General features: G+C 35.1%; 1 protein-coding gene across 3 annotated transcripts in view; it reads left to right on the plus strand.

Moving 5' to 3' along the window:
* HEATR5B (HEAT repeat containing 5B) overlaps positions 1-13,491 on the plus strand; it is an 89,629-nt gene that overhangs the window by 50,726 nt on the left and 25,412 nt on the right. For all 3 annotated transcript variants that reach the window (XM_082356674.1, XM_082356673.1, XM_082356672.1), the window contains exons 23-26: positions 151-390; positions 1,226-1,477; positions 3,550-3,731; positions 5,870-5,938. In XM_082356674.1, the coding sequence (XP_082212800.1) occupies positions 151-390; positions 1,226-1,477; positions 3,550-3,731; positions 5,870-5,938 (743 nt within the window). The remainder of the gene's footprint in view (positions 1-150; positions 391-1,225; positions 1,478-3,549; positions 3,732-5,869; positions 5,939-13,491) is intronic.

A 13,491-nucleotide genomic window follows, 5' to 3' on the forward strand; every position in this document is an offset into this window, starting at 1 on the left:
AAATTGGAGACCATAGTTAAATTGTGTATATAGCTAGCTGGTTTTGTTGTTATTGTGAATTTACATGTAAATCATGGTCTTTAACATAATTGTTACCTGTAGTATACGATAAAATCCTATACAAGTTCATTTGTAAAAATTGTTTTTCAGATGTCAGTCCTTTTGCACCTGGAGTTAGTTCTCGAAGTGATGTCCATTGCCGGCACCAGGGTGTTAATATAACAGAAACTGGTCTTGAGGGACTTCTTTTTGGAATGCTAGACCGGGAGACAGATAGAAAATTATGTTCTGATATTCATGATACTTTGGGACATATGCTGTCATCACTGGCTGTAGAAAAACTTTCCCATTGGCTAATGCTTTGTAAAGATGTCCTAGCAGCTTCTAGTGGTATGTATTTAATATATAAAATATATTCTTAAGATAATTAAAATTATTTAATTTTGATATATATCTATAGATATATACCATATATAGATATATTTAGATACATATATTACAGATACATAGAGCTTACATTTTAAAATACTAATAATTTTTAATCTATAAATCCCTGTAAAATGTTGAAGCTTAAATTATATTACAAACTAATGAACTTTGGTTATTTTTTGACAGATGACTAAGTTCAAACTAATTTTCATATATAAAAATCCCAGGCTACTCTGTCATTTGACATAAGATGTAAAACTAGTGAAATATATAAAATATTTTTATGTTATTCTTTCCCTGGTTTTTTCATTTCTATTTTTATTTATTTTTTAAATTAAATATATTTATTTTAAGGAGAAACTTTATATGGCTACCATAAACAGAACAACCATCATAGCTTTCATAAAAGTAGTCATTGTGAAAGTACATACAATGAAGACAAAGCAGTATTATTGAATTTCAAGTTGAAAACTGATGGCTGCTATCTTTTTAAATTTTTTATTTATTGTAAATTTTTATATAATTTTTAAAGATTACTTTCCATTCACAGTTATTACAAAATTATTGGCTCTATTCCCCATGTTGTATAATACATCCTTGAGTCTGTCTTACACCAAATAGTTTGTACCTCCCACTCCCCCTCCTTGGCTTTTTATTGATTGTTTAAAAGAAAAACCTTGCCAATTCTACTGTTTTCTACTGGTTTTAAATTAGATATCTTCAAATAGTACTACTTCTAAAGCATCATTTTTGCTATATGTAAGGTTGTTATAATATGCTTTTATTTTCGTTACAGATATGAGTACTGCAACCCCCTTAAGTAGTGGAAAAGATGAAGAATTTGAAAAGAAAGATGAGATGGATGATGATACCATGTTTACCACACTAGGAGAAGAAGATAAATCAAAGCCCTTTGTGGCACCTCGCTGGGCCACTCGAGTATTTGCTGCTGATTGCCTGTGTCGAATCATCAATTTGTGTGAGAATGCAGACCAGGCTCACTTTGATCTTGCTATGGCACGTTCTGCTAAACTGCGAAACCCTACAAGTAAATTAAAAATCAGTACTTCTTTTCCCCAGAATATTTTTATAGGTTTGAAATATTTTACTGCTTTGTAACATGCTATAGACTGTGCCTTTCATTTATTGTACGTTTTCTTGCCTTTTACCTTTGTTTTCTGTCCTCTCTACATACTGTCCAACTTCTGATCCCTATTGGGAAGATAAGTTGAGGAAAGCGGTCCAAAGTTATATATCTATCTATCTTAAGATATATTTATCTTAATCATTTGCCCTAAGCATAATGATGGCAGTAACTTATGTTTCCTTGGTACCTTATCCTACTTTTAGCAAAAGTTTAAGGTGAATAAATAAAGTGAGTTTTGCAATCCCCAGCCTTGGAGGATGTCAGAATTCATGAATGCCATGGCAGATTTCAAACTCTCAGATTTCAGAACTGCTATTAGGTATTTTTGAAAAGGTGAAAACTGTTTATTACTGAAACCTTTTACTTTTTGATCATTTGTAAGCTTTTATACCGTGTATCCCCTGGATCAGATATTATAGGGAATTTACAAAGAGATCATCAGGCCAGTATCTTCACTTACAAATGAAGAAACCCAGAGAAGCTGAGAGAGGTGGTAGAGTAACAGACTGTCTTATCTTATGCTTTGTTGTCTCTTCATCATCGTGTCATTTTTTTAATATCTGAAGACACATCGTATATGTTATCTGTATTGAAGTCTATATGTTAAAAATGCCTTTCAGTTTACTTTGTTGTGTATAAGAAGCAGTAAAACTCACAAATGGACTAAAAAACAAAAAGTAAAACAGTATTACACTATATATAAAATTGGAATCTGAATATAGGGTACTAGCAAAGCACAATATGTTATGAACAGGGTGTCTTTAATCATGTCATTATTCATCAGATATTTACCGAATCTTGTTCTTTACTTCCCATTGGGGATCCAAAGAAGAAAAAAACATAGTCCTTGCTCTTGAAGAATTTCTAGTCTAGAAGACAAAGAGACAAAGTTATCACTCAAAAATAATCATATATCCCAATAGTGGAAAGATAGAGTACTTTGGGAACATTAAAAACTGCTACTCATTTCCTGAAGTGCCAGGGAAGACCTCACAGAAGGGATCATTTTGAAGCTGGGTTTTAGAGGCAGAGAGAGGGTTTTCCAGGTAGAAGAGGCTGGAGGTATTAGTTTTCTATTGTTGCTATAATAAATGACTGCAAACTTAGTGGCTTAAAATAACAGAAGTTTATTAACTTATAGTTCTGTGGGCCAGAAGATCCCAGAATGCAATAAACCTCTATCAATCCCCTAATTCTCTCCCCATTTTGGAGTTTCTGCCCAGTGCCCCTTCCCTCTCCCCCACGTTAGGAGTTCATCACCTTGGATTTGGGAAAAAGATAGAGGTCTTGATTTGAGAGAGGGTGTAGGTAGAGACTGTGTGGAGAAGCAATAGCAGTTTCATTCTGGGAACAATTGCCTTGCTTTTAAGCTTTGATAGGACTGATCTAGGGCAGCCTTTACTCTAAGGCTAAAAGGAAAAAGGCTTCCCTTTTCTACATCTTATACTTATAAAAATCTTTTCCACAGTAGAGGTTGGTAAACTACAGCTTGCAGTCCAAATCCAACCTGCAGTCTGTTTTTATAAATAGTTTTATTGGAGTACAGTGTAACCATTTGTGTACATATGGTCTGTGTACATACTACAACAGCAGAGTTGAATAATTATGTTAGAAATTATATGGCCAGCAAAGCCAAAAATATTTACTATCTGTTTCTTTACAGAAAAAAATTGCCAACCCCCGCTGACAAAAAAAAATTACAAACTCTTTTGGGGAAAATTATGATAATCAATTATTTTGCTTCAGATGTCAGTTTACAATGTCGTCGGTGTTATTGTATAAAGGTTTACCAATATTCTTGAGAGATTATGATACGGAAACTTTCTTGAAAGTGTATCTTTGTTATTTTAAACATGGTGAAATATGTGGATCATAAATGCTTTTTTAAAGAAGTTTATTTCATTCCATATTTTTATGTGATCACACTTAATTTTGGAAATGTTTTCCTTTTTGCCTTCTATTTTTATTTTTAGATGACCTCCTGGTACTTCATCTTTCTGACCTGATTCGCATGGCATTCATGGCTGCAACCGATCACAGTAACCAGCTGCGGATGGCTGGGCTCCAAGCACTTGAAGACATTATCAAGAAGTTTGCATCTGTGCCTGAGCCAGAATTTCCAGGTCATGTGATTCTGGAGCAGTATCAAGCCAATGTGAGATATTTTATTTGTTTCAGAATTAAAACTGATCTTTTGAAAAGCGAAGATTAAAGAAGTGAAGATCCCCTGGAGAAATGTATTTGGACCTGTAACCTATTTATTCATGTAGAATGCATATCTTTACTCCCATTGCCTGTTACACAGTTTGAATCAATTCACAGTTGAAGAAACAATTGTATAAAACTTGTGACTATTTTTAAGTCATGATGTAGTATTAGTGATAAAACTAGAATAGATGTTCCAGCCTGGCTTTCCAGTCTTATGTTTAGATATTTAGCCATGCCATTTAAAAGATAAAAGGAACATTTAAAGAGTGTTGTGGATTTACTGCTGTTATTTTATATGCCAAGACTTAAATGCCTTGGGACTTCCCTGGTGGTCCAGTGGTAAAGAATCTGCCTTCCAATGCAGGGGACGCGGGTTCGATCCCTGGCTGGGGAACTAAGATCCCACATGCTGCAGGGCAAGCAAGCCTACGCACCACAACTACTGAGCTCATGTGCCTCAAGTAGAGAGCCCACGTGCCACAAACTACTGAGCCCACGTGCCCTGGAGCCTGCGCACCACAGAGAAGCCTGCACGCCACAACGAAAGATCCCTCATGCCGCAACTAAGATCCCTTGTGTCGCAACTAAGATCCCGTGTGTCACAACTAAGACCCAACACAGCCAAAAATAAATAAATTAATTTAAAAAAGAAAAGAAAGAAAAGCAATTGCCTCTTGTACGCTGAAGGATAAATTAACTTTTAATAATAGTGAAAAATATTACTGAAAGAATTGTATACTTTCAAAAGATTTTTTTTATTATATTCTAAACAGAGATATACTTGTTTCTCCTGAAATTTATGCCTATATTTATGTTCTTCAAAAGAGGCACAATAGATGTAATCCTAGTAATGGATTATGTGAAGGCGAAAAAAATTTATGTTAGTAAGAAAAGAACAAACTTTTTTTTTTTCACTGTGATTATACCAAAATCTTGGCTCTAGACACATCATACTTCATCTAAAATCTATGTTCAAACATACACAAAATTAAAAAGTGTGGATAATGTATAGTCCATTTTTTTCCATCATAAGTATAGGTAAAGAAATTATACTTTCCAGGCCAAATGGCTGTAGAAAGCCTGTATTTAATTATTTACTCCCAAATACACAACCTATCAGAATGAAGGTCTTTTTTTTTAAATCTGTCTATTTAGAAATAATTTCAAACCTACAGAAATAATTGCAAGAATAGTACAAAAAAGCCTGTTTTATACCCTTCATCCTTCATTCATATTTGCCAATTGAGAATTTTGCCTCATTTCCTTTAACATTGATTTTTTTCTCTTTCTCTCTACACTCAACACACATACACACACACTCTCTCACTCTTTCTCACTTTTTTTTTTTCATAAACCACTTAAAAGTAAATTATCTAAATCATGTATCTTTACCTAGTGTAATGGAAGAAATCTCAAATTAGGAGTTGACTATATTCAATTCCTTATTCAGCTCCTACATATTAATCTAATATATCTAAGAATCTGTGACTGATACTGGCTTATTAAAACTAAAGCTCTAAGCAGGCTGGGCCTGGTTAGTACTTGGATAAGAAAACTAAAGCTCATATTTCTTCACTTATTACTATGACAACAGTACATTAATATTTCTTGAGCAACCTTCTTTTAAAGCATCTCTTTGAGGTGAAATGATTTTTAAGGTCTTTTAGTGACTATGTGAATTTTTAGTACTACTCAGTTATTTAAAGAAATTGAGCCTTTAGTCTCAGTTATATGAGATTCACCTATGAAGTAAATACCGTTAGAAATATGTTCAGGAATATAGACAGAAAAAAATAGCAGTTTTCTGTTATCTCTGGAAACGTGGCTTTTTCAGAAAATCCTATTTACTATTAAAAATAAATGAAAAAGAAATAAGATTAATGCCTATTTGGTCTAGGATCCTACAGATTTGATAATGATAATCTCCTGGAAAGCAAAGGAAGCATGGTATAATTGAGTTTATTGTCACCAAAAAGAGAGATAAAAAGGAAAGGAACAAAGATGTGTTTTGTGTGTTTTCATCTCCAAAGACACGAGGTTTGCTACTTATCTTTAAAAATAAAATGCTTGTATTCATTTTTCTAGGTGGGAGCTGCTCTAAGACCAGCCTTTTCACAAGATACTCCATCAGACATAATAGCAAAAGCTTGCCAGGTAAGAAGAAAAATAGAATTTTCTATAGTTATCTTCTATAAATTTATAGATATCTTAGAATTTCACTTCCAAGAGAGAAAAATCAAATAGTATTTATTTTTATCTCAGAAATACAACAGTGACAGTTTCCTTTTTTATTCTGTATGAAATGATGAAGTACTAACTATTAATCACATCTTTTTTTTTTTTGCTGTAGCTGAGGACATACTTTGGAATGCATAGCTCTTACATTGTCCAGTAGTCAATGGAGATGTAAAGTCATAAGAGGGACTAGAATAAAAGTAAAATCTCAAAATCTACAATCATTAAAGAATATATAGTAATAATAAATAGGTAATAAAAGGGTTTTTGACCACAGGTTGTGAAAATTCTACAAGTTTCTGTGTATTAAATTATCCTAAAGACAATTTCACAATATGGAAGTTTTATTGCAAAATTGATTCCAGGGGATTATTCTCATATTATTTTTTCTGAAGAGAGTTACAAAAGCACGTATGTTCCTACACCTTTAATAAGTTCATCTTTTTCATGCTCCGTCCTGAAAAAGGATTTGTGCATTAAGCTCTAATCTTTCAGAAAATCCAATTCTTTGTCTGCTAACCTAAGGATAGAAGAGAAGCAACTCCATCCTTCTCAGTTTTCCGGAGTACAGGGCTGTAGTCCATCTTTATTGCTTAGAATTCATAGTCAAGCTACATGTGTCCTCTATGCAGAGAATGTTCTGCTGTTTGCGATGATAGGTTTGAAATTCTGACTTTGATCACTCTGTGGCTCAATGAGTTGCCTCCTCCTTCTGTTAGAATTTATTTTTCTGAAGCCTGCTATCTTAATGGTGGCCTTCAGAGAAATGAACTCCTCCCACCAACAGCAGGCCAGAGAGAGAAGAGGAAGCCTTGTTTAAGACAGAAGTCTGTTGATCATGGTACAAACCTTGGAGTTAGAGTAGGTAAGTCATTTAGATTGGGATACTGGCACACAAACATCAGAAATCACAGTCACGTATAAATAAATGTATTATGGTAGTGTTTCAGATCATAATATTTAAGCAGACAAAACATCCTATAAAGCTCCTGATCATCAGAAAGGCAAAAGCTATTAGAATTTCATCTTGTGAATGAGTAGTGTGAAAATTTCCTGTTACTGAATTTGCCTTAAACTTCTTATTTCTTGGACTTTCCTGGCGGTCCAGTGGTTAAGACTTTGTCTTCCAATGCAGTGCAGGTTCAATCCCTGGTCAGGAAGCTAAGATCCCACATGGCTTGCAGCCAAAAAGGGAAAACATAAAACAGAAGCAACATTGTAACAAATTCAATAAAGACTTTAAAAATGTTACACATCAAAAAAATCTTAAAAAAAAACAACACTTCTTATTTCTTATGTGGCCCTACCTGCTTTCTGAAGTTTCTTCTTTTCTAGTGGCAGGCTTAAATTTTTGACCTCCTGTCCTTCTGTTTCTGGGAGGAAACCTGGTTTTGAAATAGCTGGAGCATTGGGTTGCAAGTTTCTTTCTTTAAGGTTACCGAAGGAGTTGGGCAGATCTTGAAACATGGCATCCCAGATTGTTTACTAGAGTAAACATCATGTTGAACCTGAAAATCAAGTAATTCTTAGATATTATAGGAAAACCCTCAAATGTTTTCAATTGAGGACAGTTGGGGACAGTAATCAGTAGGTTAATAAATCATTTAAAGCAGGGTTGTAATCATAAACATAATACATACTTTAGATATTTTATTTCAGTCTAAAATTTGTAAGTGTACATTCATTCACCACCCTTTTGATATAAGGCTAGAGTCTTTTCTCTAAGTATGATTTTGCTGATTCAGTTTTGCTTTGTCTTTCTTCATAAACCAAACCTATAATGCAGTATCTGCAGTTTCTGCTTTCATGTTCTTTAAAGTGGAGAAAGTACTTGGGTTTTTGCAAAGCAAACTTAGCACCAAATTCTCGATTTTGACAGTTTCCCCCAACTTTCAGTTATATTTCTACCAGAATTCACAGAAATATTTTCAAATATCTCCAAAATATTATTATTTTCCTTAGGAATACCAACTCTTTATTTTCGCACTCATATTTAATCTCTTTTCGCTTTAAATTTCATTATAATTTCAGCATTGTTGTGGCTGGCATTTTTTTTTTTGCCATCAGTATTGGTAACAAGCAGTTTTTAAATGTCCTTATTGAATTTTATTTAATTTCGTTTTGAATTCTTTGAGAATAAGATTATAAGAGAATGAAATAGTTTACACATATATTTATTCTCAACTTTTTAGAAGTTTCAAATATAGGAACACAATCCATTAACCATGATTCAATATCCAAATGCTCTGAAAACCGAAAGCTTTTTCATAATTTATTTGGTAACAAAGCCTGAACTGACTATACTCACCTGGCCCTGACATGAAGCTGAGTGAGACGATAGTAATGATTGATTTCTTTTTTTAAAAAATAAATTTATTTATTTAAATTTTTGGCTGGGTTGGGCCTTTGTTGCTGCGTGTCGGCTTTCTCTAGTTGCGGCGAGCAGGGGCTACTCTTCGTTGCGGTGCATGGGCTTCTCATTGCGGTGGCTTCTGTTTGTCGCGGAGCACAGGCTCTAGGCACGTGGGCTTCAGTAGTTGTGGCACACAGGCTCAGTAGTTGTGACTCACAGGCTCCAGAGTGCAGGCTCAGTAGTTGTGGCACACGGGCTTAGTTGCTCCGTGGCATGTGAGATCTTCCTGGACCAGGGCTCAAACCCATGTTCCCTGCATTGGCAGGTGGACTCTTAACCACTGCGCCACCAGGGAAATCCCTGATTGATTTCTTTTAGTGTGATTCGTACTACATTTCATTACAGAAATATCCATGTGTTAATTATGGGGTGCTGCTACACATCTTGCTTCATCCCTTAATTAAGTTCATCTACCTTATTACCTTTTACGAAAATGTTGTGAATTGTGCAACACGTCTTAGCCTCAGGATTTCAGGTAAGAAAGTGAGGACTTGTAACTGTTGAGTAAAGTTGGTACTATCAAATATCTTCTCCCATTCAGTAGGTTGTCTTTTCGTTTTGTTGACAGTTTCCTTTGCTATGCAAGCTTTTAAGTTTAACTGGCCCCATTTGTTTATTTTTGTTTTATTTCCTTTGCTTTAGGAGACAGATCCAAAAAAAATATTGCTGCAATTTAGAGTATTCTGCCTATATTTTGCTCTAGGAGTTTTATAGTAACAGGTCTTACATTTAGGTCTTTAATCCATTTTGAGTTTATTTTTGTGTATGGTGTTAGAGAATGTTCTGGTTTCATTCTTTTACATGTAGCCGTCCAGTTTTCCCAGCACCACTTATTGAAGAGACTGTCTTTTCTGCATTGTATAGTCTTGCCACCTTTGTCATTGATTAATTGACCATAAGTGTGGGGGCTTATTTCTAGGCTCTATGTTCTGTTCCATTGATCTCTGTGTATGTTTCTGTGCCAGTACTATACTGTTTTGATGACTGTAGCTTTGTAGTATAGTGTGAAGTCAGGGAGCATGATTCTTCCAGCTCTGTTCTTCTTTCTCAAGATTGTTTTGCTGTTCAGGGACTTTTGTGTTTCCATACAAATTTTAAAATTATTTGTTCTAGTTCTGTGAAAAATGCCATGGGTAGTTTGATAGGGATTGTGTTGAATCTAGATTGCCTTCGGTCATATGGTCATTATAACAATATTAATTCTTCCAAACCAGGAACACAGTATATCTTTCCATATGTTTGTGTCATCTTCAGTTTCTTTCATCAGCATCTTATAGTTTTCTGAGTACATGTCTTCTACCTCCTTAGGTAGGTTTATTCCTAGGTATTTTATTCTTTTTGATGCAATGGTCAATGGGATTGTTTTTTCAATTTCTCTTTCTGATAGTTCATTGTTAGTGTATAGAAGTGCAACAGATTTCTATGTATTAATTTTGTATCCTGCAGCTTTACTGAATTCATTGATGAGCTCTAGTAGTTTTCTGATAGCATCTTTAGGATTTTCTATGTATAGTATCATGTCATCTGCAAACAGTGATAATTTTACTTCTTCCTTTCCAATTTGGAATTCTTTTATTTCTTTTTTTTCTCTGATTGTTGTGGCTAGGACTTCCAAAACTATGTTGAATAAAAGTGGCGAGAGTAGACATCCTTGTCTTGTTCTTAATCTTAGAGGAAATGCTTTCAGGTTTATACCATTGAGTATGATGGTAGCTGTGTGTTTGTCATATATGACCCTTATTATGTTGACATATGTTCCCTCTGTGCCCACTTTCTGGAGAGTTTTTATCATAAATGGATGTTGAACTTAATCAAAAGCTTTTTCTGCATCTATTGAGATGATCATATGGTTTTTATTCTTCAGTTTGTTAATGTGGTGTACACACTGATTGATTTGCAGATATTGAAGAATTCTTGTATCCCTGGGATAAATCCCACTTGATCATGGTGTATGATCCTTTTAATATGTTGTTGGATTTGGTTTGCTAATATTTTGTTGAGGATTTTTGCATCTACATTCATCAGTGATATTGGCCTGTAATTTTCTTTTTTTGTGGTATCTTTGTCTGGTTTTGGTATCAGGGTAATGCTGGCCTCGTAGAATGAATTTGGAAATGACAGATTTTGGATCAGGTTTTTTCCATGAAAAAGTACTGATTTTAAAAACTAATAACTTAAAGCTGCCACACACAAAACAAATAGTAGACAACCTACTGAATGGTAGAAGATATTTGCAAATGATATGACCAATAAGGGGTTAATATTCCAACATATATAAACAGCTCATACAACTCAACATCCAAACAAACAACCAGATTAAAAACTGGGCAGAAGAACTGACTAGACATTTTTCCAAAGCGGAAGTGCAGATGGCTAACAGGCACATGAAAAAATGCTCACCATCACTAATCATCAGGGAAATGCAAATCAAAACCACCATTAGCTATCACCTCACACCAGTCAGAATGATTATGTTAAATAAAAAAAAAAACATAAATAACAAATGGTGAAGATGTAGAGAAAAGGGAATCCTCACACACTGTTGGTAAGAATGTAGGTTGTTGCAGCCACTGTGGAAAACAGTATGGAGGTTTCTCAAAAAACTAAAAATAGAGCTACCATATGACCCAGTAATTCCACTCCTGGGTATGTATCCGAGAAAAACCAAAATACTAATTTGAAAAGATACATGCACCTCAATGTTCCTAGCAGCATTTTTTACAGTTGCCAAGATATGGAAGCAACCTAAGTGTCCATCAACAGATGAATGGATAAAGAGGATGTGGTATATATACACAGTGGAATACTATTCAACCATAAAAAAGAACAGAATTTTGCAGCAACATAGATGGACTTGGAAGGCATTATGCTAAGTGAAATAAGTCAGAGAAAGACAAATACTGTATGTTATCACATATATGTGGAATCTAAAAAAAGAATACAACAAATTAGTGAATATAACAAAAAAGAAAGAGATACAGAGAACAAACTAGTGGTTACCAGTGGGGAGAGGAAAGGGGGAGTGGGGCAATGTAGGGATGGGGGGGAAAATGGTTATTATGGGATTATATGAAATCATGTGTGTGAAGATTATAAAACACAATAGAATTTAAAGAATCTTTCATTCAATTTAAAAAAAAGGTTGACGCTATCAGACAGCCCCTTCCTTTTTTTTTTTTTTTAATAAATTTATTTATTTATTTATTTTTGGCTGCGTTGGATCTTAGTTGCTGCGCACAGGCTTTCTCTAGCTGTGGCAAGCAGGGACCACTCTTCGCTGTGGTGCGCGGTCCTCTCATTGTGGTGGCTTCTCTTGTTGCGGAGCACGGGCTCTAGGCACGCAGACTTCAGTAGTTGTGGCTCGTGGGCTCTAGAGCACAGGCTCAGTAGTTGTGGCTCACGGGCTTGGTTGCTCCGCAGCATGTGGGATCTTCCTGGACCAGGGCTTGAACCCGTGTCCCCTGCATTGGCAGGCGGATTCCTAACCACTGCACAACCAGGGAAGCCCAGCCCCTTCCTTCTTGGCATTCTTCCTTTGGTTCCAGTATCACCACACTTGCCTGGTTATCCTATTGCTTTTCTGGTGTTTTCTTTTCAATTTCTTATTCGACTTGTCCCTGAAGTTTATTTTCCCTGTGTTCTGTCCTTAAGGCTTTTTTTTTTTAATACCTCAGTCCTTGAAGAAAGTTACCTAGGACCATCGGTTTAGTGATCGTCTTTGTGTGGAGAATTCCTAGATCGACTTAGTTACCTCTGTCTTTGCTCCTGAAATCCAGACCCAGGTTTCCATCTGCCCACTGAATATCTTTCCACATGTCTCTTGCTGGTACTTTGAACACAGCATGTCACAAAGTTCACAGTCAAAATCATGCTCTCTAACTTCTCATCTCCCTGACACTTCCCTTTGTTCTTATGTTATCTCTCTTAAACAGTGGTGTCACCTTCCTTGCATTCATCCAGGTTAGAAACTTTGACAGTCAAAATTTGGTAGTCTTTGATTATCGCCTCATACTGTTTGCATGTCCGTGCCTTCACCCCCTAAAAATATGTAACTGGTTTCCAAATCCTGTGATTTCTACTTCCAAGTCTTTCTCAGATACCTCTCTCTTTTCATTTGATTCTCAGTTTGATCCGTATCATCTCTGTTCCGCTGTATTATAATAGTCATGTGACTGAACACAGTGCTTACTGTCTGAACACATGCTTTCCTATACTTAGTATTGGAGCAGTTTTCCTAAAGCACAATTCTAATAATATTCCCCTGCTCAGAAGCCTGAGAAACTCATGATTGCCTACAGAACAGGTCTGAATTCAGTTCACATGGAATTTAAATTGTACTGTAATCTGATCCCAGTTAACTTTCCTAATCTTGTCTCTTCCTCCATGAAACTCCCCTGTATCTATACACATAAAACTTCCTGATAATCTAAACCTTCCCATTTCTCCTGCTAGAATTAATCTCTTCTTTCTCTCTTTTTAAGTGCAATATGACAGTCATAAAATATTCTCATGTGTTCATTTAATCTGAGTTTACTTACTTGAGGACAGGGACTAGATTTTTTCCCTTTACTTTTTTTTTTTAACTCCTCTATAGCACTCAGAATAACCTTTTGGCCTATAGTAAACAGAAATGTTGTTGAATTGAAGAATTGTTCATAACCAAACTGATTTGGGTGGAAATTTTTTTCTGTTAAAATTTTTGGGAAATTAGATAGTGGAAACGTTAAGTAAATATTGTTTTGTTTTCTACATAGGAGTACAATAAGTTCCATACTTGCTGTTGATTTTTTATTAAAAAAATAATATTAAAGTATAGCATTGAGGTTTTTTTGTTTTGTTTTGTTCATTGGTTTTGTTTTTGTTTCTTCCCCCTAGGAAAATAATCATACTTACTCCATTCTTTTATATGTTTAATGTTAACTATTTTTTTTTAATTAACTAATTTATTTTATTTTTTTGGCTGCGTTGGGTCTTCATTGCTGTGCACAGGCTTTCTCTAGTTGCGGCGAGCGGGGGCTACTCTTTGTTGTGCGGTACGCGGGCCTCTCATGGCAGTGAC

This window comes from Balaenoptera borealis (genome assembly GCF_965194805.1).
Source record: "Balaenoptera borealis genome assembly, chromosome: 15".
Lineage (NCBI taxonomy): Eukaryota > Metazoa > Chordata > Mammalia > Artiodactyla > Balaenopteridae > Balaenoptera > Balaenoptera borealis.